At 44.8% G+C, this 22,741-nt stretch overlaps 1 protein-coding gene across 1 annotated transcript in view; it reads right to left on the reverse strand.

Annotated features, from left to right (window-relative positions):
- Window positions 1-9,821: 9,821 nt before the first annotated feature.
- YME1L1 (YME1 like 1 ATPase) overlaps window positions 9,822-22,741 on the reverse strand; it is a 225,473-nt gene continuing 212,553 nt past the window's right edge. Inside the window, 1 exon segment of the mRNA XM_029588647.1 lies at window positions 9,822-13,958. Within this exon segment, the coding sequence (XP_029444507.1) occupies window positions 13,815-13,958 (144 nt within the window). The 3' untranslated portion in view covers window positions 9,822-13,814.

Genomic DNA, 22,741 nt, shown 5'->3' on the forward strand with positions numbered 1-22,741 from the left:
CAAATGTATGACCCATTTCAACAGAGTGTGCGACCAAAGGTTTTCCCTCACTACGTCTATTAATTGCACTTCTGTGTTCGATGATCCTCTAAATTGTCTGATGGTTCTTCCTACATAAATCTTGTCACAAGGACAAACAGCAACATAAATGACACCTGAGCTTTTGCAGTTAGTGGAACTCTGTAGTTTGAATACCCTTCCTGTGGTTCCAATTGGCAAAGATTGTACTTTCAGATTAACTGTGCAAACACTACAATTGCCACAGGGTCTGTGCCCTAATGGTCTCTTTTCTATTGGTTTATTTATGGGTAACGCTGATGCTGACAAGAATTATTTCAAATTCTTGTCACATTTGTTGACCACCATAATTTCCTTTCCTTGAAAGACTGGGAGTACTTGGAGTATATTCCAGTGTTTTCTATTCGTTTTAGTTATGCCATGGGATAGGCCTGTATATGTATGTCTTTCCTCACAGATTTCTTCTGAGGTTTCAATAAGGTAGAACGTTCCTGATCATCTGCTCTCAGAAAACAATTGTTGATGCATTCTTTTGGATGTCCTCTTTTTCAGAAAGTGGCTTTTTGTCTCTATAGATCTTTTTGTGAATGTTTTTGTGTCTGTACATGCTGAGGTAGATCTTCAAAAAATATGCGTGCGCGAACAAAAGTACACCAGATTTTATAAGATACACGCGTAGCCACGCGTATCTTATAAAATCTGGGGTCGGCGCGCGCCGAGCAGCCTGCCTCCGTTCCCTCCGCGTCCCCACCTTCCCCTATCTACCCCACTCCCCAGCCCTACCTAAATCCCCCCCATACCTTTGTTGGGCAAGTTACGCCTGCTTGAAGCAGGCGTAACTTGCGCGTGCCGCCCCGGCATCCCCCGGCACAAGCCGCAGTGCCAGGGGACTCGGGACTGTCCTCCCAGCCCGCCCCCGAACCGTAACCACGCCCCCGGACCACCCTGGACTGCCCCCTGCCACGCCCCCTCCCGCCCCTTTTAGGAAGCCCCGGGACTTACGCGCGTCCCGGGCTTTGCGCGCGCCGGCACAGGTGTTTTAAAATCTACCCCAATCTTTTAACCAGAGGAATTGGCTGTATGGTAAGTTATGTAAAAGAGACTTGCTATGGCAACTGTTGTGTCAAAAGTTTATTAGTATCTGTGGGTTTTCTGTATGTGTCTGTTTAAAAGGACAGCCACTGGTTTTGAATGAGAATATTTAGGAATGCTATTTCTTTGGTATCATATTGCATTTTGAAATTAAGATTCACATCAAGATCATTCAGCCCAGTCTTTAAAATCTAAGAGGTCCATAACACTGCCTTTCCATATTAAAAATACATTGACGATGTATCTTTTCCAGAGTACAATGTTGACAGAATATATATGATGTACGAGGTGAATTTTTCAAAATCAGCAACATATAAGTTAGCAATAGAAGGGGGCCATTGTTGACCGCATAGCTACTCCCTTGATTTGGATGTAATAATGTTTATTAAAGGTGAAAAGTTTCTAGTTAAAGCAATGGTGGCCAACTCTAAGATCAAATGGGTTTGTATGCTTGTGTGTGTGTTCTTACTGTGGATGGTCTGCTCTATAATCTTTATGGCTTTATCTTGAGGTATATTTGTGTACAGAGAATCTACATCTAATGTAGCCATTATATCAGTATTATTGAGTGATAAATCCATAAGAATAGTGATCATGTGGGCTGAATCTCTGACATACAACAGTATGCTCAGGACATGGGGACGCAAAAATGTATCTACAAAAATGGAAACTGGTTCTAAAAGTGAGCCATTGGCAGATGATAGGCTTGCCTGGCAGATCCATCACTGACTTGTGGATCTTCGGTAATATGTAAATTACTGGCATCACAGGATGCTCAACTGTAAGAAAGGATACTTCTTTTTTAGTTAATTTGATGATTCCGCTACTGTTAAGATGTTGTCTATCTCCTTTTTAATATTACTCGTAGGGTCCTTTTCCAATTTATTATAAAAATTGGTGTCAGAAAGTTGTTTATTTCTGCTACATATTTTGATTTGTTCATGACTACTATAGCTCCGCCTTTGTCGGCCGGCTTAATAACTATTGTTCTGTCATTACTTAAACTACTAATTCCGTTTCCTTCTGACTTGATATGTTTATATTTACATTTTTTCTCTCTCTGAAATCTATGAGTATGAGTGTTTCAAAATTATGGATCACTGGGTTTGACGGTCCGTTAGGCATCCACTTACTTGTGGGTTTTACAATTGAAAAATCTGTCATTGTTGGTTTAGTAGAAAAAATGTCTAATTCTCAATTTTCTTGTGAATTTAAACAGTTCTATTCTCATTTTAAAAGCATTGTTCGTTGCTGTTGGTACAAAGGACAACCCTTTGTTATTGGGGGGAAAAGGTTGGGAAGGGTATTGGAGGTTTAGGGGTGAGGTTCTAGAGACAGCTATTTTCAAATGTACATGATTGGGGGGACTGTTCATGGGTGGAAGAGGGGGATGGAGGATTACAGGAAATGGGGGGGGGGGGTGAGGGGGACAGAGATGGCTGTAAGTGGGAAAGATGGGATAGGGAGATGACCATGTATTTTGGAGTAGGGAGGGAACTAGGTTCTTTGGAAGCCAGAAGAAGAGAGTGACCTCAGAAGGGATCTTGTGAATCAATCTTGGTTTTCGGGATTAGCATGGATCAGGGTTTGAGCTGGGAGTGATTCTTTGTAATGTATATGGCTCCAAATGTCAACCGTTTGGGCCTTAACTTTTTAAAAAAGTAATGAATCCACTGGGTGCTTAATCTTTTTTTATTTTTTTTATTTATTAATTTTCGCAAACAATTTACAAAGCAAAATACTTTGTACAGGAATAAAGAAACAGTTTTAAATAAGAAAATAATACATAACCAAACAATCATTCTTTATAACCTAGACCACTATGGAGCTGAGATTCGGTAATAGGAGGACACGAAGAATTAGGAGCTTATGAGAGAAAAAAAGGAAATAAACTTCTTAGAGGTATAACATGCTGTCTACCTTTTTTTTTTTTCCCTAAGATATGGGACTTACTAATGGAGAGGAGGTCTGGAGTACCCTTTTCCGGTAATCTATAAACATCTTTAAATGTTCAGGGAGGAAATACACAAACACTGAAGTCAGGCTAACCGGTCTGTAGTTTCCCGGATCGCCCCTGGAGCCCTTTTTAAATATTGGGGTTACATTTGCTATCCTCCAGTCTTCAGGTGCAATGGATGATTTTAATGATAGGTTACAAATTTTTACTAATAGGTCTGAAATTTCATTTTTTAGTTCCTTTAGAACCCTGGGGTGTATACCATCCAGTCCAGGTGATTTACTACTCTTCAGTTTATCAATCAGGCCTACCACATCTTCTAGGTTCACCGTGATTTGGTTCAGTCCATTTGAATCATTATCCATGAAAACCTTCGCTGGAACGGGTATCTCCCCAACATACTCTTTAGTCTGTATGCCTTTTTTACTCAGTTATTAGTCTGTATGCCTTTTTTTTTACATGTATGCTATATTGATTTTTACATGTTACATTGATTTTTATATTTTAATGTATGTTCTAATTATTATTTATGTGAGGTTCTTTTTACTATATTTTAACTTTGACTATTTGTTTTAAATGTTTTGCATTTTGACTTATTTTATGATTTTTAATGTATTTATGATTTATTATATTCATATTTATGTTTACTCATAGCCCCTGAGGCAGCCACTGGAATGTGGCGAAACTCGGTGCGAGTCGGGCACTTTTAATTAATCACATACGTCTCCACCAATTAAAGATTTGGAAAGAGACCCTTGAGCATCTAATTCTAATGCATCATTAGTATCCTTTGAAGATACCTCTCTCCGAACCATGCGCTGCTAAGTGCAGTACACTTTCAAACGAGGCCTCTTCTGGGGCCCCGACATCCAAAATGGTAATGTTTAGTAAAAGTGTGCAAAAAGTACCAAGTATCCGCTCGACAAATCTCCAGTGGAGACACCAATTGACACTCTACCCAGGAGGCTGCCTGCGCCCTAGTCGAATGAGCTCGTAATCTCAGGGATCGACCAACCTTTACAAATATAGGTCGAAACAATCACCTTTAACCATCTTGTAATCATGCTCTTAGCCGCTTTACAACTCGTTTGGTTCACTGAACACCATCAAGTGGTCAGACTGCCAAAATCCATTTGTCACCTTGAGATATTGCAAGAGAACCCGACATACAACCAAAAGGTGAAGAATCAGATGCATGAAGCCTGGCAATTCAACAGTCTAGCTAAATGAAATGCCGACACTACCTTGGGCAAAAAAGGAAGGCAATGCGCGCAAAGAAACTCCATCGAAAATTTGCAAAAACAAATCTCTGCATGATATGGCCTGAAGCTCCGAAATTCATCTAGCCAAACAAATCACCACCAGGGACACAGTCTTCAGGGTAAGATCCTCAAAAGAAGTCCTTCTCAAAGACTAGGGGGCACTCCATGAAGTTAGCATGGGGCACATTTAAAACTAATCGGAGAAAGTTCTTTTTTACTCAACGCACAATTAAACTCTGGAATTTGTTGCCAGAGGATGTGGTTAGTGCAGTTAGTATAGCTGTGTTTAAAAAAGGATTGGATAAGTTCTTGGAGGAGAAGTCCATTACCTGCTATTAAGTTCACTTAGAGAATAGCCACTGCCATTAGCAACGGTAACATGGAATAGACTTAGTTTTTGGGTACTTGCCAGGTTCTTATGGCCTGGATTGGCCACTGTTGGAAACAGGATGCTGGGCTTGATGGACCCTTGGTCTGACCCAGTATGACATGTTCTTATGTTCTTAAGGTTCAAAATAAGTTCCATACAATACATGCAGAACCAAATTAAGACTCCAAGAGGGGCAAAGTCTACGGACGGGAGGACGAAAATGTTTTGCTCCTTTAAGAAAACGTCCAGATGAGACGCTAACAGTCGTCCTTGCAACTTCACTTTAAAACAACCCAAGGCTGCTACATGGACTCAGATAGAATTATAGGCTAAACCTTTTGACAAGCCATCTTGAAAAAAAGCCAAGACTTGGGCAACGTTTGCCTGCAGGATCAGCGACATGAGCCCAAACCAGGATACAAACACTCTCCAAACTCAGATATATGCCAAAGAAGTAGATTTTCTAACCTTCTGGCTCTGAATACTCCTTCAGGTGGAAATGTCACCTCTCAAAAGCCAGGCTGCTAGACAGAAGTGATCCACCTGTTCCAAAAAGATGGATCTCTGCTACTGCAGTCCTCTCAGGTGGCTTAACTGGATGGGCCCATCCACTGCTGGCTGAACTAGATCTGCAAACCACAAAGGGCACGGCCACCCTGGTGCCACCAGGATTACTCTTCCTGGATGTGGCTTGATATGCTGTAACACTCAACCTACGAGTGGCCATGGGGGAAACACATATAGCAAAAGTCTCACTGGCCATGGCTTCCATGTTGCCATAAGATCAAACTAGGGCTCACCCCACCTGCGCTGAATGAGGCAAAGTCCTCTGCCGACAACTCCCATTTCCCCGAGTCCAGCTGTTGTCTGCTGAAATAGTCCACCTGCACATTGTCCACACCAGCCATGTGCGAAGCTGCCAGATGAAGTTCCGCCCAGGCACAGGGTTCCTGAACCTTCTGAGCCACCAAACGACTCATTCCGCCCTATCGATTGATATAAGTCACTGTTCTCACATTGTCTGAGAAAACATGCATTGCCTCGTCCCTGAATCCGAGAAAGAAAGAACAGCTATGCCCTGCAGACCGCTCTCATTTCCAGACAGTTGATTGGTCAGGATGCTGCCACCGGTAACCACTGCCCTTGGGCTGCAGATCCCTGACATACTGCTCCCCAACCGCTGAGGCTGGCATCTGTGGTGACTACCACCCAATGAGGAATTTCCAGATCCACTTTCTCCAAATTGGGGCACGACTGCCAAGAAACTGGAGTGGATTCTTCCTGGAGTGGTAACAGTAGCTGAAATTCCTCCATCATATTCCAACGGGACAGACGTGCCTTCTGAAGAGGTCGCATGTAGCACCAAATCCAGTGTAGCGGCCATGAAACTTTGCACTTGTAAATAATCCCAGACCTTGGGGACCACCAGATCCCACAGACAAACCACCTGTGACTGCAACTTGCTCACCCTGAGATAAGAAACACTCTGCCTAACTGGATGTCGAATCTCACTCCCAGATAACACTGGGCAACAAATTTTCACAAAAGTCATGTTACGGAAATGAAATTAGTCAATTCTTATACATTTCCATGTGCTAAACACGAATGTGACTGTGAAAATGCAAAATTGGCTCTAGTTTTTTTGTAATATGCAATAATATAATTACATTGTGAATTGTATGCCAATAGTAGGAGACCTACGGTTAATACCGTTTGAAAAATGAAGTCATAGACTATGTCTTAGATTTCTTTGCTTGTCTCTTGTACACCTGTTCAGGAACATCTCTGTGGAGTGTCCAGCAGTAGTCAGCCAGCATGAATATTTCAAATGCTCACCCTTTCTGACTGGGCTTCATATAGTACACTGCTGACGTCAGCTTACTCAGCAGCAGCATGGCAGTAGAACTGCATTGCATCAGAAAATGATGTAATAAACTCTGGATGATGTGTGCATGATGGTATTATGCAATATGATGCAATATTACATCATTATTGGCTTATTTACAGTCCTACTAGATAAATTTACATGACTAAACATAGAAAGTGAACTATATTAAATATCTTCAAAACGAGAGCCAATAAAAAAAACTTTTCATGGTCATATTAGTGTTCAGCACATCAAGATACTACAGAGTAGGACCTTTTTAGGTCAGTAACACTTTCATTGTTGCCCAGTAATGACTGGGATGGCTTCAGATGGCTCTTTGCTGGGTTTATCACCCAGCCCAAGGACCTTAGATACTCTTGTCACCCGTCAAATGAAACAGTAACACTCTACCTCTGATTTTGCCCGAATGAGCCAATCGTCCAGGTATTGATGCACTAGTATCCCTTCCCTTCTGAGGGCCGCTGCTACCACCACTATCACCTTCATGAACATTCTTGGTGTGGTAGCCAGCCAGTCACTCTGGTCCATTCCTCATAAAAACGGAACAATCTTCCTCTGACAGCCTCCATTGGACCCGCCTTCATTGGACAGATTTTGCACCTCCGGAATCCTGATCGGAACTATCTCTGGCTGGCCTATGGGTCCACGAAATGATAGCTGCTTTCCTGAAACCTGCTTCTATGTGGATCTGGAAGAACTTCCATTGGACCGAAATCTCATCTCATGAAAGCGAGTGCACAGCAGGAAGGTCTTTTCACTCCCTTTATCTTCGGGTAATCAATTCCATTTAAAATCTGCCAATTGCCTAATCAGCTTCTCCAAATCTTCACCGAACAACTTTCCCTTGAAGGGAAGATTATAAAGCTGCGCCTTTGACCACACATCCACTGACCAAATTACTCAGCCAAAGGAGTCTCTGAGCGGCTACTGCGACCACCATATTCCTGGCCGAAGCCAAACCATATCATAAACAGCATGAACTACAGAGGCCACCCCCACCTACAACAGAGCTTCCTGGCCAAAATCAGCAGAAGTCCCTAATATCTTCTCCAGCACCTTCTGCTCCCAGCAGAAATGAGATCTCTGCATTAGGCTAGCACAGATCACAGCTCTAAGGCTGAAAGTCAAGAGATCAAATAGCCCTCTTTAACAAGACCTCTAAGCTTCCAGTCCTGGACATCTTTCAACACTGCATACCCTTCCACTGTGATGGTCATCTTCTTCGTCACCGCAGACACCACCACCACATCCACCTTTGGCAGCTTCCAAAGCTCTAAAGTGTCCTCCGGCAAGGGATACAACCAGGCCATAGCCTGGCTACATTCAGTCCTGCCTCTGGGAAATCCCATTCCCTGTCAATCAACTTCTTCACCTTCTCTGGCAAAGGAAAAGCCTTTGGCGGTCCACACAGTCTATTCAACCCCGGTTTACCCCGTTGTCCGAATCCTCCTGCACCACTTTGATCTAGAGTTCTTCCAGAACCTGAGGGATGAGAGACTATTCCTTATGAAAATTTCACCATCCTAGGTTTCATCCCCATCCACAAGAACATCCTCCATATTCGGATCACTACCCACCAGGCCAGTCACAGGATCTGTGCCCTGACCAGCCCCCTGGTCAACCTGCAGATCCCCTTGGGGATCATCACCTTCAGATTCTTCAGAGGAGTACTCCTCCGCTGCCGAATTTCCCAAGGCCCAGCAGGCAAGGTATGCCCCCTGACCTGGGAGGCACCTTGGCTCGAGGCTTCTTCGCCATGCTCTGGGACTTCTGGGTGACTGACCTCTTACCCACCACTTCCTTCTTGGCAAGTTAGGCTTCATGCAGCAATACAAACTCCGCAGAAAATCCATTGCACTCCCTGTCTTTTACAGCTTCCAGGTCCTCCCCTGGTTCCGTTGCCCCCCTCTACCTTCTCCAGACTCCTGCGATACTGGAGAAAGCAGAGGAGGGGAATCCTTGCACACCCTCTCCATGGCAGGTCTCCTGCCACGTGGAAATAAAGTGTCCGCTGTCTCCTTCAATCCCCCCCCCCCCCCCGGGGCCTCCTGAGCAGAACCTGCAGAACGGGTGCAGCGTCCACCTGCTGAGCCCTATGCTGAGGCCCCTTCACCTCCAGAGGCATAACTACTGCAGAGAAGAGCTGCATTGAGGTGCGAAAGTCTCCTCCTGCAAGCCCGACAGACTTTCCTGTGCTCCACGGGAGGTAGCATGAAGACAGAGAAATACCGGGGGACTGCAGGTGGCCCTCTGTTAAGTAGCATTGCCCAAAACGTTTTTCTTTTTTGCCTCCATCTGCTGATAGGGATGCAAAGCCCATTTGTCTGGACTGATCAGGTATGAACAGGAATGAAAAAAATGAACAGTAATTTTCCATTAAAAACTGTAAAACGATATTATGTTACTTTATACCATGTACAGATTGTGTCAATTTCTGTTCACTTAGAGATTCATTGAAACAATTTGACCATGGGTACCTAAAATGTTTGTACACTATACACTGAACCAATACTAAAGCTACTGCTAAAGGGAGACTATTTCAAGTTACCAGACTGAAGAGGCTCCTTTTCTTTGATTGGCTGACCAAAGACTGGAGAAGTATGGACATGGATGCGCTTACATCAGAGCTAAACAAAAAGGCAAGACAAGACTGCGCATTTCACAATTTATTTTAAAAAAAAAAGTGTTCTCTTTCTGCACTCTTAAAATAAGATAATTAGGTGTAAGCAGGGGAGGCTTAAGGCGACCTGCAGCCTGAGATAAAGGATGAGATGGCGCCCCCTCTGCTCCCCCCTCCCCTCAGCCCCATAGGCTCTCTCTCTGGAACCCACATGAACACCCTCACATATGCCTTCCCCCCACACACCTTCATACATACAGCTTGCAATCTCTCTCTCACATTCACACACACAAACAAGCTGCCTCATACATTGCCACCGTTCTCCAGGTCGCCGCTGGTTTGAGCTCCGGCAGCAGTCCCCAGCTGTTCTCCGGCCTAGCTGAGGCAGGGGTAGACAGAGGCAGACACCACAGTGGCATTCTGAGAGGGGCATTTTTTGCCGCCTCAAAATTCTGCCGCTTGAAGAGACTGCCTGACAGAACCGCCCCCTGGGTGTAAGAAGTAATATTTGATGCGTGTAACACACAAATGTTAGTTACTTTCTAATGTGTCACTGCACTCTTGTAACCTCAGTGTGTGCTTTAACACTCAACAATTAAACAAAAATATACTACTTTGCCTTCATGTTTAAATTTATTTACAGTTTTAAATAGGTTCTGTACATCTCAATTTACAGAAGTGGGAATATAAGTATGTTCAAGCCACATAAGATGAAAAAATAAAACAAATGCACATAAGTATTGAAATTGATACTCATTTTTCAAACTCTGACAACCCCCTTACAAATGTTAACTATTCTGCAGATGTTTGCTGGTTTGCTCAATGTTTTGGGTTTTTTGTAAACTTCATTTAGTTCTTATAGGCTGGTCTGAAGGCATATCAGAATGTTACAGATGATACAAGCTTCACCCTCCATCACTGTACCAAGGAATATTCATGACAACCCAATTTGGAGATCAAATATATATTTTTTTCAATTTGAACAGCTTCTCAGTTTTTAACCTTTTCAGTTCCACATGCTGAAGAAAATACACCCAACATAATTAACATACTTACAGTCATACCTTTTATCAGGCAATACAGGGTTATAATGGGAAAAGAAGTAGGCAACTACTTAAAAAAAAAATTTTTTAAAGGTATCACCAACTGAAACAAAGTCCTTCTCTAGAAAGACTTTCTGATTTAAATGTAATTATTCTAATTTGACTTGTGTCTTTACTAAAGTTTTTCGCTGGCACAGTAGAAATAACTTTTATAAATTAAGCTTTTGGTCAAGCTTAAATAAAATGAATGCCATGTGCATTTGGAAAAATATTCAGCTTAAGTGTTTTATAGATAAGTATGACTCCATTAAGTCAAACCCATCAGTATCTCCTGTAAGCATCCATTAAATATTTAGTGTTAAAGATTTCAATCAGGCCAATGTCTAATTTAAAGATTTTATTTCAAATATTTTAAGATTTATTAAACCCTTGTATTCTTAACAATGGCAATGAAAGGAAATGCAAAATAAAGAAGCTTGCAGAGTACTTTTGTTCCCTGTTCTCAGAATTTTCTATTCAAAACAGGAAGAGGAGAAAAAACCCACAAGTCCTTATTCTCTCCCAGTGTGGAGCTACCAAAAACTTTTCATACTTAGAAAAAAATCCTATTCCCTAGAATACAGGCAGTAATATCATAATTAGTAGTCTACTGTTTCATAAAAGTACTGCCTCTTCAGCAGTTTCACACATGCTTCCATTCATGGCAGTATCTATTCAAATTAGCACACTGGACTTTTAAATAGCAAATGGATTACAACCCATGCTTTCTTTGCAATGTGGAAGTCATTCAAACTTTCCACCCATTGCACAGGGAATACATAAATATCCCCAGAGATGCAGTTATTGAAAGTTTTAAACCTTTATTCACTGGTAAAAGCAAAGCGTCCAGTGGGGTATGCCAGGGTTTGGTAGTGGGACCAGTTCTTTGCAATCTCTATTACCAACATTGCCAAAACATGTTCCTTTGTAGATGGAACAAAATCTCATATAGCAGACACTCCAGAAGGGGTGAAAAAACCAAAGGAGACTTGAAAAAGAAAGAATGGTCAAGAATGTGGAAAATGAGCTTCAAAGTTAAAAAAGTATAAAATCATGCATTTGGGATGCAAAAAAAAATTGATAGCCACATATCAATTAGAAGGACAAGAACAGGAAACTATCAAGCAAAAATGAGGTTTAGGAGAAATCTCAAATAACCTCAAGGAATGCACTTAATATAATAAAGCAGTAGTGAAAGCTAACAGAATGCTTGGTTGTATAGGTCACTAGCCACCTTGGGTATTGTGTTCAGTTCTGGAGGCCTTACCTTCACATAAGGTACGGAAGATGTTCAAAAAAGAACTACTAAAATGATACAAGGCCTATAATACACACCCTAGAAAGAGGATTGATACACTCAAAATACACTTGCTGGAGAAAAGAAGGAACAGAGGATATGACAAACATTCAAATATTTGAAAGGATTCACTAAAGTATGAAAAGGTGAAATTTCCATAGAAAGATTCAAGGACAAGGGGGCCATGAACTGAAGTTGCAGTGATGAAACTTCAGAAGAAACTTGTGAAAATACTTCTTTACTGAGAGGGTGGTAGATGCCCGGAATAATCTAAAGGCTGAGATATTAGCAACCAAAATAAAAATGACAAAATTTGAAAATGCTTGGGGGCAGTGTGTAGTGGTTTTGACAGGTTGTTGAAAGGGGAGGGGGGCCAGAAGAGTAAATGATAGAAGAAATGAGGAAGGGATGTTTGCTCAGTCATTTGAAATGGAGGGCCAAAGAGGAAGTTACAAGCAGAGACTTGTAATCTGCATAGAGCAGCCACAATTTTAATCCCAACATTAAACAGCATGGCATGGTTCAATGTTTTTGGTAGCTGTGTGGATTACCACACCTCTCCCCATTCCCCACCTTCAGTATTTTGTGGTTCTCTTCTTTTTAAGCCAACCATTGGCTGTGTGGATTACTACAAAACTTGGTGATGACATGGAAGTGAGCAGCCTACAAACAAAGGTCAAAGAGGCCAGCACTGCAACAAAATTTAAACATGTTTGGGACAGGTATACAGGGCAATGATAGAACAAAGTGAGAAGTTCAGTGTTGGTTTAAGTATGATCTATCCAAAATGGTAGAGGAAAAGGGGAGCAATAATGTCAACTAGAAAAACCTAGATGGGTCAACTGGTTCCTTATATACAATCATTTACAATGTTACTATGCTTCATGATGGATTTTGCTGCCATATCTTTGACTGGGATTCAGTACAAATAGTTAAGTTAAATGTGTCTTTCTTTAAGGGTATTTTAGAACAAGAGACATAAGATACATTTTCAGTTAAATGGATAGTAGAATTTAAAAGACTGCTAAACCATGCCTCAATAATGAATCAAGTTACACAGATAAATATGTAGCAGCTTAGGACTCGAACTAAAAAAACTGTATGTAACCATGGCATAATCTGTCACTGAGTCACTTTAGCAGCATGCAGAACCTGAAAGGACCACAATCAAGGGTTTCTATTTTAATCTCCAAATTTCAGCATTAGGTCTATTTGTAGAGTTTTACAAATCCCATAGCATGAGAGTCACAATGAAAGTCCAAGTTAGCGAGACATAGTATCGCTTGTAATTACTATGTCCCAGGCTGGTAGCATTTCTGATCCATCAACAGCAGTAGCAACACAAAAATTACACTAGCATACAGCACACGTCAAGTGCTATGGAGGTCTTCAGAACAATCTGGATTTAACCCTGAGTTATTTCTTTAGATTTCTGTAATCTTATGTTCAAAGGGAAGCTCTGGTTTACTTCTTTTAAAAAAAAAAAAAATCCCACCCCCAAATCCATACATTGTGCTATTATACACAAGTACATATGGCACGTATCAATACTCACACCTGTATCAATTAAAAATTGTAGTGTTATATTAGTAAAATTAAATATTTCCTTTTGCCAAAGAGAACAGCCAGCCTAGTAACATGGTCACAAATGGTCTCACTTTTATGAGATTTCATTAGTTAATGTGTAGGTGGTCATTTGTGATGCTTTAGAACAAAGCTGCATTCGGCAGCTTGGGCAAAGTACATGGAAGCTGCTTGGAAAATTAACAAAATAATTCTGAAGATGAAAATTTTCCAGAATACTAAACAACCTGTCCTTGGTCAGTCTTGGAAACCTGCATCTTCACAATTTTTTCTTAGTGTTAAAGGACAATTACATTGCTGCTTATCTTTTAGACAACTCTATACTAAACCTTTTACAATTTTTTTGTTTTAAACTAGTGCAGGTTAGGTACTGTTACTTGCCATATGCGCTTCTCAAATACTGCACTATGTATAGCAAGGGCAGTTTCCCTTTAAGCATTTTTCAACATACATATAACTAGATACATTTAACAAAATACATGTGAAAAATATTTTAATAACTTTAGGAAATTTGAAACATATACTTAAAAAATGATACATACAAGTGAAGAAAAGAAAACTACCGTATGTTGCATAAAGACACTACTGCATTGCCAGCTTTACATTCCTGGAAATTAACTATTAGACCCTTCTAAAGGAAAATATCATCTGATTTCCAGCTTTTTCCCTTCAAGAACCATCTGAATTTCTTTGGCATCCAAAGTCTCATATGTCAGTAAGGCTTCAGCTAAATTTTTATGCTCCCTTGCACGAGTCTTCAAAATGGTCTTTGCACGTTCATAAGAATCCTATAATAAAAATACATGAACTTCATAAATTTTTTGAAAAGTATTTCCATAAAGCTGAAGACTATATAAAAATGCCAGTCATGAAGAAAGCTTTGATATAAGACTTGTGCATCTCAGCAACTTATTAACATTACTATAAGCATATTGTGCAAGTAAAAGGACTAGTAATGAAACATTGACTATTCGCTTTCTAAATGGCTGTACGTCAACATCTTTGCAGTACATGCAGTTCAAGGAACAGTGAAAGATTTATTTCCCCATAGAGGCTAATGGAAAATGACAATCTTACCGAACTGTGCCATCAGGGCAAGACAGTTGCTGCTATACCAGTGATTACAAAGATCAGTTCTGAACACAATCTCAACCCTGCATGCTAACCTTTATATTTATTTAAAAAAAAATGTTGTACACCTCTATTCAATGATATAGCAGTTTACAAGAAAACCTTACCTAATAGAAATTTACATAACAGTTAAAACACAAAATACAAATACATCTGGAAATAATACAGAAAACAAAACATCTTATAAAATATATACATCACTACTCATTATAGAACAGCAGCTTCCACTGCAAACTTTTTTTTTTTTATATAGCCAGGTCTTAATGTGTCGGTGATTAAGAATCTTTAATATCTTAGAGGAGAATTAAATTGTTATATTTGTGATATTGTATTATAAGAGTGACTAAGCATGTACCGTATTTCCATTCAAGTTTATAATACTTGAAATTACTGTAAAAAATTGATAAATACAAAAAAAATATAGCCAGGTCTTAAGCCTTTTCTTTTTTTTTTTTTAATTTTTACATCACTGTCAGGCCTATCCAGTACAGAGCGGTAGGAAGAGCTGCGTTAGTGCCTACGGCACCCGCGGTTACCGCCCGCACAGTGCAGCTCACCTACCGCTCGATCCTGAAGCCTAATTGTATGTAAATGTAAGCCGCGTCCGAAAAGCCTTAGGCCCGCGCAACCCAGGATACTGGATAGAGCGCCTATACAGGATCCTGGGTGCGCGGGCCTAAGGCTTCACGCCACGCTGGTATCTGTCATTTCAAATGTCATTTGAAATGACAGATACCAGGAAGCAACGGCGGCGACAGCGCAGAAGCAACGGCGAAACGACTTGTCAGTGTCCCCCCTCCTCTCGGAGCAGGGCGCGAAAAGCCGCCTTGCTCTGGGAGGAGGGGGGACACTGACAGCGACGAAGCAACGGCGAAGACAGCGGCGAAACGACTTGTCAGTGTCCCCCCTCCTCCTGGAGCAGGGCGGATTTTCCGCCCTGCTCCGAGAGGAGGGGGGACACTGACAACGGCGAAGCTTTCCCCCAGCCCGGACACCGGCAAAAAACTTTTCAGCGGCAAAACTTACTGTTTTGTAGCCAGCAGCCCTGAGCAGGAACACGATCTGCCTCCCGTAGCTCCTCCCGAAGACAAAGATGGCCGCCTGCACGGGGAAAGCGTACAATTGGCCGCTCAAGACGTGACATCGTGACGTCACGTCTTGAGCAGCCAATTGCGCTCTTTCCCCATGCAGGCGGCCATCTTGTCGGGAGGAGCTACGGAGCCAGGTCGTGTCACTGATGATGGCTGCAAAAAAGTAAGTTGTGCAGGCGTCCGAAAGCGACTTACTTTTGGGATCTTGACAGATCCCAAAAGTAAGTCGCTTTTGGAAAAAAACCAAAATTGTCAATTTTGGAAAAAAAAAAATTGCTTTTCTTTTTTTTTTTAGCTTCACCGCTCAGTTTCGTCGTTCAGTTTCGCCGCTTGTCTCTTCTCCTCCCCCTCCCTCCGGGAGGGGGGAGAAGAGACAAGCTTTTGGTTTTTTTTTTTAGTTTGGCCGCTGTCATCTCTTCTCCTCCCTCCCGGAGCAGGGCGCGAAAAGCAGCCTTGCTCCGGGAGGAGGGAGAACAGACTGACAGCGGTCAGGTCGGGTCCGGGTTGGGGGTCCGGGTCGGGTCCGGGATTCGCCGGGTCGGGTTCGGGCTTCGCTGCTCAGTTTCGCCGCTTGTCTCTTCTCCCCCCGCCCTCCGGGAGGGGGGAGAAGAGACAAGCGGCGAAACAACTTACTTGCACGGGGAAAGCGGTCTCCGTGGCAGCCCCAGTCCTCTCCCCTCCTCCCGAAGCCAAAAAAAAAGCGAAAAAAACGTTGCAGCCCCCCTCCGGACATCAGAGGGGGGCTGCAACGTTTTTTTTCGCTTTTTTTGGCTTCGGGAGCAGGGGAGAGGACTGGGGCTGCCACGGAGACCGGCACCCATGATCGCGGCCGGGGCAGGTGAGCGGGGGCTGGGGGAAAGCTTGCCACCTACCCTTACCCCCTGCCTCTACCGCCTGGGTCAGGGTAGGCGGTAAGTTTGCAGGTTAAACGCGCGACAAAACGGCAGGGAAAGGTAGCGTTAGTCGGGGCGCGGGTTACGGGATGCTAGGGGAATAGCTAATTGGCTCGTTTGCATGCAATATCGAGCTAATTCGCTCGTTTGCATGCAATATACATGCCGCGGGCGGAAGGGGTTACCCGGGGAATTTAGGACGCAGTAGGAGTAGGTTAAAGGGGATTCGGGATCGCAGGAAGGGCTAACGCGGCCGGAACGCGAGTTAGAAGCGGCTTAGGAGCAGGGTAAACGCGGCCGCACTTTACAGGATAGGCCTGTGTTCTCTTAAACATTCAGGTGATGTATTCCAGAGTGCTGGGCCTGCTATAGAAAAAGCTCTCTTACCTCCCCGATATTTTATTTTTATTTAGATTTTATTTTATTTAGATTTATATTCCACTTTTTGCACTTTTTTCAGCGCTTCAAAATGGATTACATACAGTACCTGAATGTATTTCCCTATCCCCAGAGGGCTTACAATCTAACTGGCCGATACAGTAAAGCACAGCTGCAGTTACCCTGTTTCTAACCCGCTTTCTACCCACAATTTGGCCACGTAAGTCTAACCCGCGATTCACTAGCCGTTTTTACCAATCTTTACCGCTTCTTTAAATCGATGCGTATCCCTTTCCACCCACGGCATGTAAATGATATGTAAACGATCAGATCAGCTATTCCCTCCCATACAGTAACATGCGGCCCGATTATCGCCTTTTTAACCAACTGTTTTGCCGTGTCTTTAACCCGCTAATTTACCGCCTACCCTGACCCTGGCGTTAGAAGGATGTGACAGCAATAGGCAGGCTCCGGTCAAATAAGTGGGTGGGTTGGAGCAAGCGAGTAACATGGTGTGGCCTGGTTCTCCTACGCTCAGGCATCGGGGATTGCCAGTCCTCTCCACCCCTCCCGAAGCAAGGCGCAGGGCGAAAATAGACTCGACATGTTATTAAAGCAAACAGAAATTGTAACAAAAGTAAACTTACTGCATGCTTCCAGCAGCCCCAGTCCTCTCTCCCCTCCTCCCGAGGCGCCCACCGCGGCTCCCCTGCCTCCCGGGGGCAGCCGGCGGTGAAAGCGGCTTCCAGCAGCCCTGCTGGCAAAGGTGCATGATCGCACGTCCAATTTGGACGCTCAAGTAGCGAAGGCGCATGAGCGCACGCCGTGACCTCTGACATCCATCCGGGCGCTCAGGTGGCATCAATTGAACCCTAAGGCTTGCTGTACCAAATAGGTGGCATCCGCCTTCCTATTCACGGGAGGAACTGATATCAGGTATTCCCACATCCTAAGGAGGAGCTCCTTGAAGATGTCATGGATTGGAACAGTCACTATCTCCTTTGGGGCATCAATGAACTGGAGCCCTTCCAGCATCTTAAGGCAGGCATCTTTCTCCATGAGGAGTTGAAAGGGGATGGCTTCAGCCATGGCCCGATCAAAACCTGCAAAGGAGAGATCTTCCTGAGGAGGCAGACGCCTTTCTTCTGGTGGAGAGAGGAGATCACCAGATCCTTCAGAGAAGGACTTTGAGGAGTCATCTCCCCAAGGGTCATTCGGGCTTTCTTCCTCTATAAGGTCCTTGCGAGGCCTGCGTGGGAGAAGCCTGTCCAAACCCTGAAGCCTGGGCACCGAAGGCCTCACGGGCATCAGGAGCCCTATTGGTATTGATGGTGCCGATGGTCTTGAGAGACCAGATGTCCCGGCCACTGGCTCCAGGAACTCTGGTCTCAGGACCGGAAGGAATCGACGGCCACTGTCGCTCCCAGGACTGTGGCTCCTCAGAGGACCCGGTGATGAGAATCGGTCCCGAGGAGAGAATCGGTCCCGAGGAGAGAATCGGTTGCTACTGGGGAACCAAAGGGCCAGTGGGCACCAATTGCATCAGGACACAGAGTAAGGCGTCCAGACGCCCAAGCAGGGGCACAGGCTCAGGCGCCAGTTTCACACTCCGCAGGGCTCGGAGCACCGCACTCTGCACCCTGCGGTTCAACTCCTCCTGGAAATCCAGTAAAGAGAGGGGACAAGGCATCACCAGAGCTTCCATAGAACCCCGAAGAGGCTTGGTGTCTGGCACCACTGTGGGGAATGCCTGGGACCCCAGGCCTGTCGGAGGATGGGGCCTCCTCACCACAGGGTCTCTTCAGTGGCAGCACGGCTACTGCCGGTGCCGCAACGGAACTGGAATCGTGTGCAGACGGTGACCGGTGTCTATGCTGTCTTTCTTCGGCACCAAGGAAGCTGAAGATCCCAAAGTCCTGGAGAGTACAGAGATCAGCGAGGGGGAGATCACTGGCTTCTTGCTCCTTGGAAGAACTCACTAGGGGTGTGGAAAGGGGCAAGGTATTCATCAGCTCCCCTCGACCCCCAGGCGGAGACTCCGAAGCAGGCGTGGATTGAGTAGACTTCTTTGGCCCAAGAAGTTTCTCCATTTTATCCAACCGAGCAAGATAACAGTGAGCTGGCAAACAGTCGATGGCCGCCTGAGAGCGACACGCCAGGAATAAACTGGAAAGAAGGTAGTCAAAAGGAAAATACCTACCGTGCTGGAAAAAGCATAGACTGGAGAAGGGGGACCTGACATAGGATGGGCAAAAAATGCTGTTTTTAAGCAGGAAAGATTTGTGAGCAGAACTCCAAAAAACCATGAAGTATCACCGCGGGAAAAAAAAAAGACTGAAGGGGGACACTGTGTGGATGCGCAGATAGTGGCATGCTCAGTGTGCCAGTCAAAGTTCTAGAAACTTTGACAAAAGTTTTCTGTGCCAGGCTCCATCTGATGTCACCAATCTGTGAGGACTACCATCCTGCTTGTCCTAGGAGAAATATATCTTACCTGATAATTTCCTTTCCTTAATAGAATAATATGAGTGTAGATGAATAGGTTATGTCCAGGGCCCCTGGTCTCCTGCAATTCCGCAGCCATGGGAAGGCAGGCAAAATCTGCCCCTTCCTGCAGAATTGTCACAGACTAGGAAACCAAGAAGCTGGATCTGACCTGTTAAGAGTTGCAGTTTGCCCTATGGTGGTGCAGACAAACTCCTTTCTGGTCTCTTCCAGTGCATACTGATAACATTTATTTTCGTCCCCCACACCTCCCCTTCCAGCATACTTCTCCCATAGAGTGGCAGCACAATGGGGACCTTTCTTTACATCTGAGGCTGGACCTCAGATTTTAACCGCGGAACATAGAAATCCCTCTTCACATTGCCCAATGGATTTTTACTTTGATAGAACACTGCCAAACCCACATGCAAAAAACCTTCGCAGAGGAGGTGATTTTCTTTCCAGTGCTCACATGCCAGCTATCTTGATTTGAAAACAAATGCAATGAGGTCCAAGTCACTACCCTACAAATCTTTTGTGAAAACAAACTAAGTGCTGCTCCACAATCCAAGCCTCCCGAGCTCTAGTAGAACAAACATGAACTTGATATGGGTAAGCCTTCCCAAACAACATGTTACTATAGCAACTTGTTAAGCCAATGCACAATAAAAGCTTGGGTCATTGCTTTACCTCGCGTTCATTCACTGAACCAAACAAACAAATGATCTTTGGATACCTAAAGAACTCTCCCAAATCCAGGGAATGCAGAATCCTGTATTCCTTTCCTTCATATCGCTTACTAAATAAAAGTAAACAAAAACCTGATTCAAATGAAAAACAGACATCACCTTGGGAAGGAAATAAGGCCCTGTACACAATTTGACCATGTCATTCATAATTAGCAAAAAATGGTTCTCTAAAAGAGAATGCCTGCAACTCCTAAATGCACCTGCCAGGGAAAGCAGCTCCCAGCTCCAAGTATGGGCTATTCTCTCCCAGAGCTTCCTGGGCTATACAGCAGCAAGCGGAGATAATAAAATTATTCCTTACCTGCTAATTTTCGTTCCTGTAATACCATGGATCATTCCAGACGGTGGGTTATGTTCCCTGTCCAGCAGATGGAGTCAGGAACACAAAATTCCCAGGGGAGGACCCATATAACCATGCCTCCCCTGTAACAGCTCTCAGTAACTAGACTAAAAGCCCAAAAAAGAGAGACCAAAAACAGAGGGGTCAAGTAATCAAAGAAGGAATTGAAATAACCGCTGTCCAAATAAACAGCAACTAAATTCTGAACAGTGAACTTGCGAACAGCAGTGCGTGAACAAAAAAGACGCGCAGTATTCGAAATACAGAGTAAAAGATTGTTAAGACAGGTAGGCAGGGATGTCCCACAAGCAAACCCCCAAACCAAGGGAGGGTGTCTGGAATGATCCATGGTATTACAGGAACAAAAATTAGCAGGTAAGGAATAATTTTCTTTTCCCTGTACATACCAGGATCATTCCAGACGGTGGGATGTACCAAAGCTTTCCCATCATGGGTGGGCCGCAGACAGACTTGCTCGTATTACCTTGTCTCCAAGCTGACCGCCCGACGGAGCACCGACGTCCAGGCGATAATGTCTCACAAAAGTATGGATCGACTTCCATGTGGCCGCCCTACAAATCTCCTGAGTGGAGACGGAGGAGCTCTCCGCCCAAGATGTCGCCTGGGCTCGAAGAGAATGAGCCTTGACAACCAGCGGAGGGGACTTACCTACGCCAAGGTACGCCGCTATGATCGCGCCCTTCCACCACCGCGCTATAGATTGTTTGGAGGCCATGCAACCCTTCCGGGGTCCGGACCAGAGGATAAACAGATGATCGGAGAGCCGAAAATCATTAGTCACCTCCAGATAGCGTATCAGAGACCGCCGTACTCCAGTCTACGCAGGTCTCCAGACTCAGAAGAAGCAAAAGATGGTAATTCCACCGATTGGTTGAGGTGGAATGCCGAAACAACTTTAGGGAGAAAAGAAGGAACCGTCCTCAGCGAAACCTCTTCAGGCGTGAAACGAAGGTATGGTTCACGACAGGATAGGGCCTGCAGCTCGGAAATACGTCTTGCTGAACTGATTGCCACGAGAAAAATGGTCTTGAGAGTGACATCCTTGATGGTAGCTGAGCTTAGAGGTTCGAACGGAGAACCAGAGGACTCGGAGCACCAGATTCAGATTCCACGACGGACAAGGTGGGCGAATCGGAGGCTTCAAGTGTTTCACTCCTTTAAGGAAACGGGAGATGTCCGGATGCGAGGACAGAAACTCCTTATTTCCACTGCGAAGAAAAGCCCCCAAGGCCGCCACCTGAACCCGAAGAGAATTGTAAGCAAGACCCAAATCCAAACCTGCCTGCAAGAAGGAAAGGACTTGTGGCACTGAGGCCTGCATGGGAAGAATGTCATTCGCTCCACACCAATCCTCAAAGACCTTCCAGACTCGAACATAGGTAACAGAGGTGGACATCTTACGTGCTTTCAGTAGCTTTGAAATAACCGGTTCCGGATAACCGCGCCTCCTCAACTGACGCCTCTCAAAAGCCAGGCCGCAAGACAGAAGCGATCTGCCTCCTTGAAAAATATTGGTCCCTGGCGTAGAAGACGTGGCAGCTGACCGAGACGAAGGGGACCCTCCACCGTCAAATTGCGCAGATCCGCGAACCACGGTCGTCGGGGCCACTCTGGCACAAGGATCACCGGCCCTTGGGGTGCCTCAATCCTGCGGATGACCTTGCCCACGAGGGGCCACGGTGGGAAAACATATAGGAGACAGTGGCGCAGCCAGGGCAGGACCAGCGCGTCCACACCCTCGGCACCGCGCTCCCGCCTGCGGCTGAAGAAGCGGGCAGCCTTTGCACTTCCGGCAGTTGCCATTAGATCTACGTGCGGTGTCCCCCATCGCCGTACTATTATCCGCATCGCCTGCTGCGAGAACTCCCACTCTCTGGGATCCAAGTTTTGTCGGCTGAGAAAGTCCGCCTGTACGTTGTCCACTCCCGCTATATGCGAGGCTGCTAGTCGTTGGAGGTGAAGCTCTGCCCACTCCATCAATTTGTCGGATCACGAGAGACCAACCGACTTCTCGTGCCTCCCTGGCGATTGATGTACGCCACTGTAGTCGCATTGTCCGATAGCACCCTGACTGCTTGATGGCGTACTATGGGGAAGAAACCCTGTAACGCCAGACGGACCGCCCTGGTCTCCAAGCGGTTGATGGGCCACTTCGACTGTTCCTCAGTCCATCGACCCTGGATTGAGCTTTCCCGACAGACCGCTCCCCAGCCTGTGAGGCTGGCGTCCGTGGTGATAATCACCCAATCCGGGTCCTCCAGCGACACCCCCTGAGCTAGGTGTCGCAGTTCCAGTCACCAATGGAGACTGATTAAGGTTCCTCTCGGAATCGGAAGGATTGCCTGGAAATCTCTCAACACCAGCTGCCACCGGGAGAGTAGGGATCTCTGCAAAGGCCTCAGATGCGCGAATGCCCAAGGAACCAGATCGATGGTCGAGGCCATGGTCCCCAGTACCTGCAGGTAGTCCCAGGCAGTGGGCGTC

This window comes from Rhinatrema bivittatum, chromosome 2 (assembly GCF_901001135.1).
Source record: "Rhinatrema bivittatum chromosome 2, aRhiBiv1.1, whole genome shotgun sequence".
NCBI classification, from domain to species: domain Eukaryota; kingdom Metazoa; phylum Chordata; class Amphibia; order Gymnophiona; family Rhinatrematidae; genus Rhinatrema; species Rhinatrema bivittatum.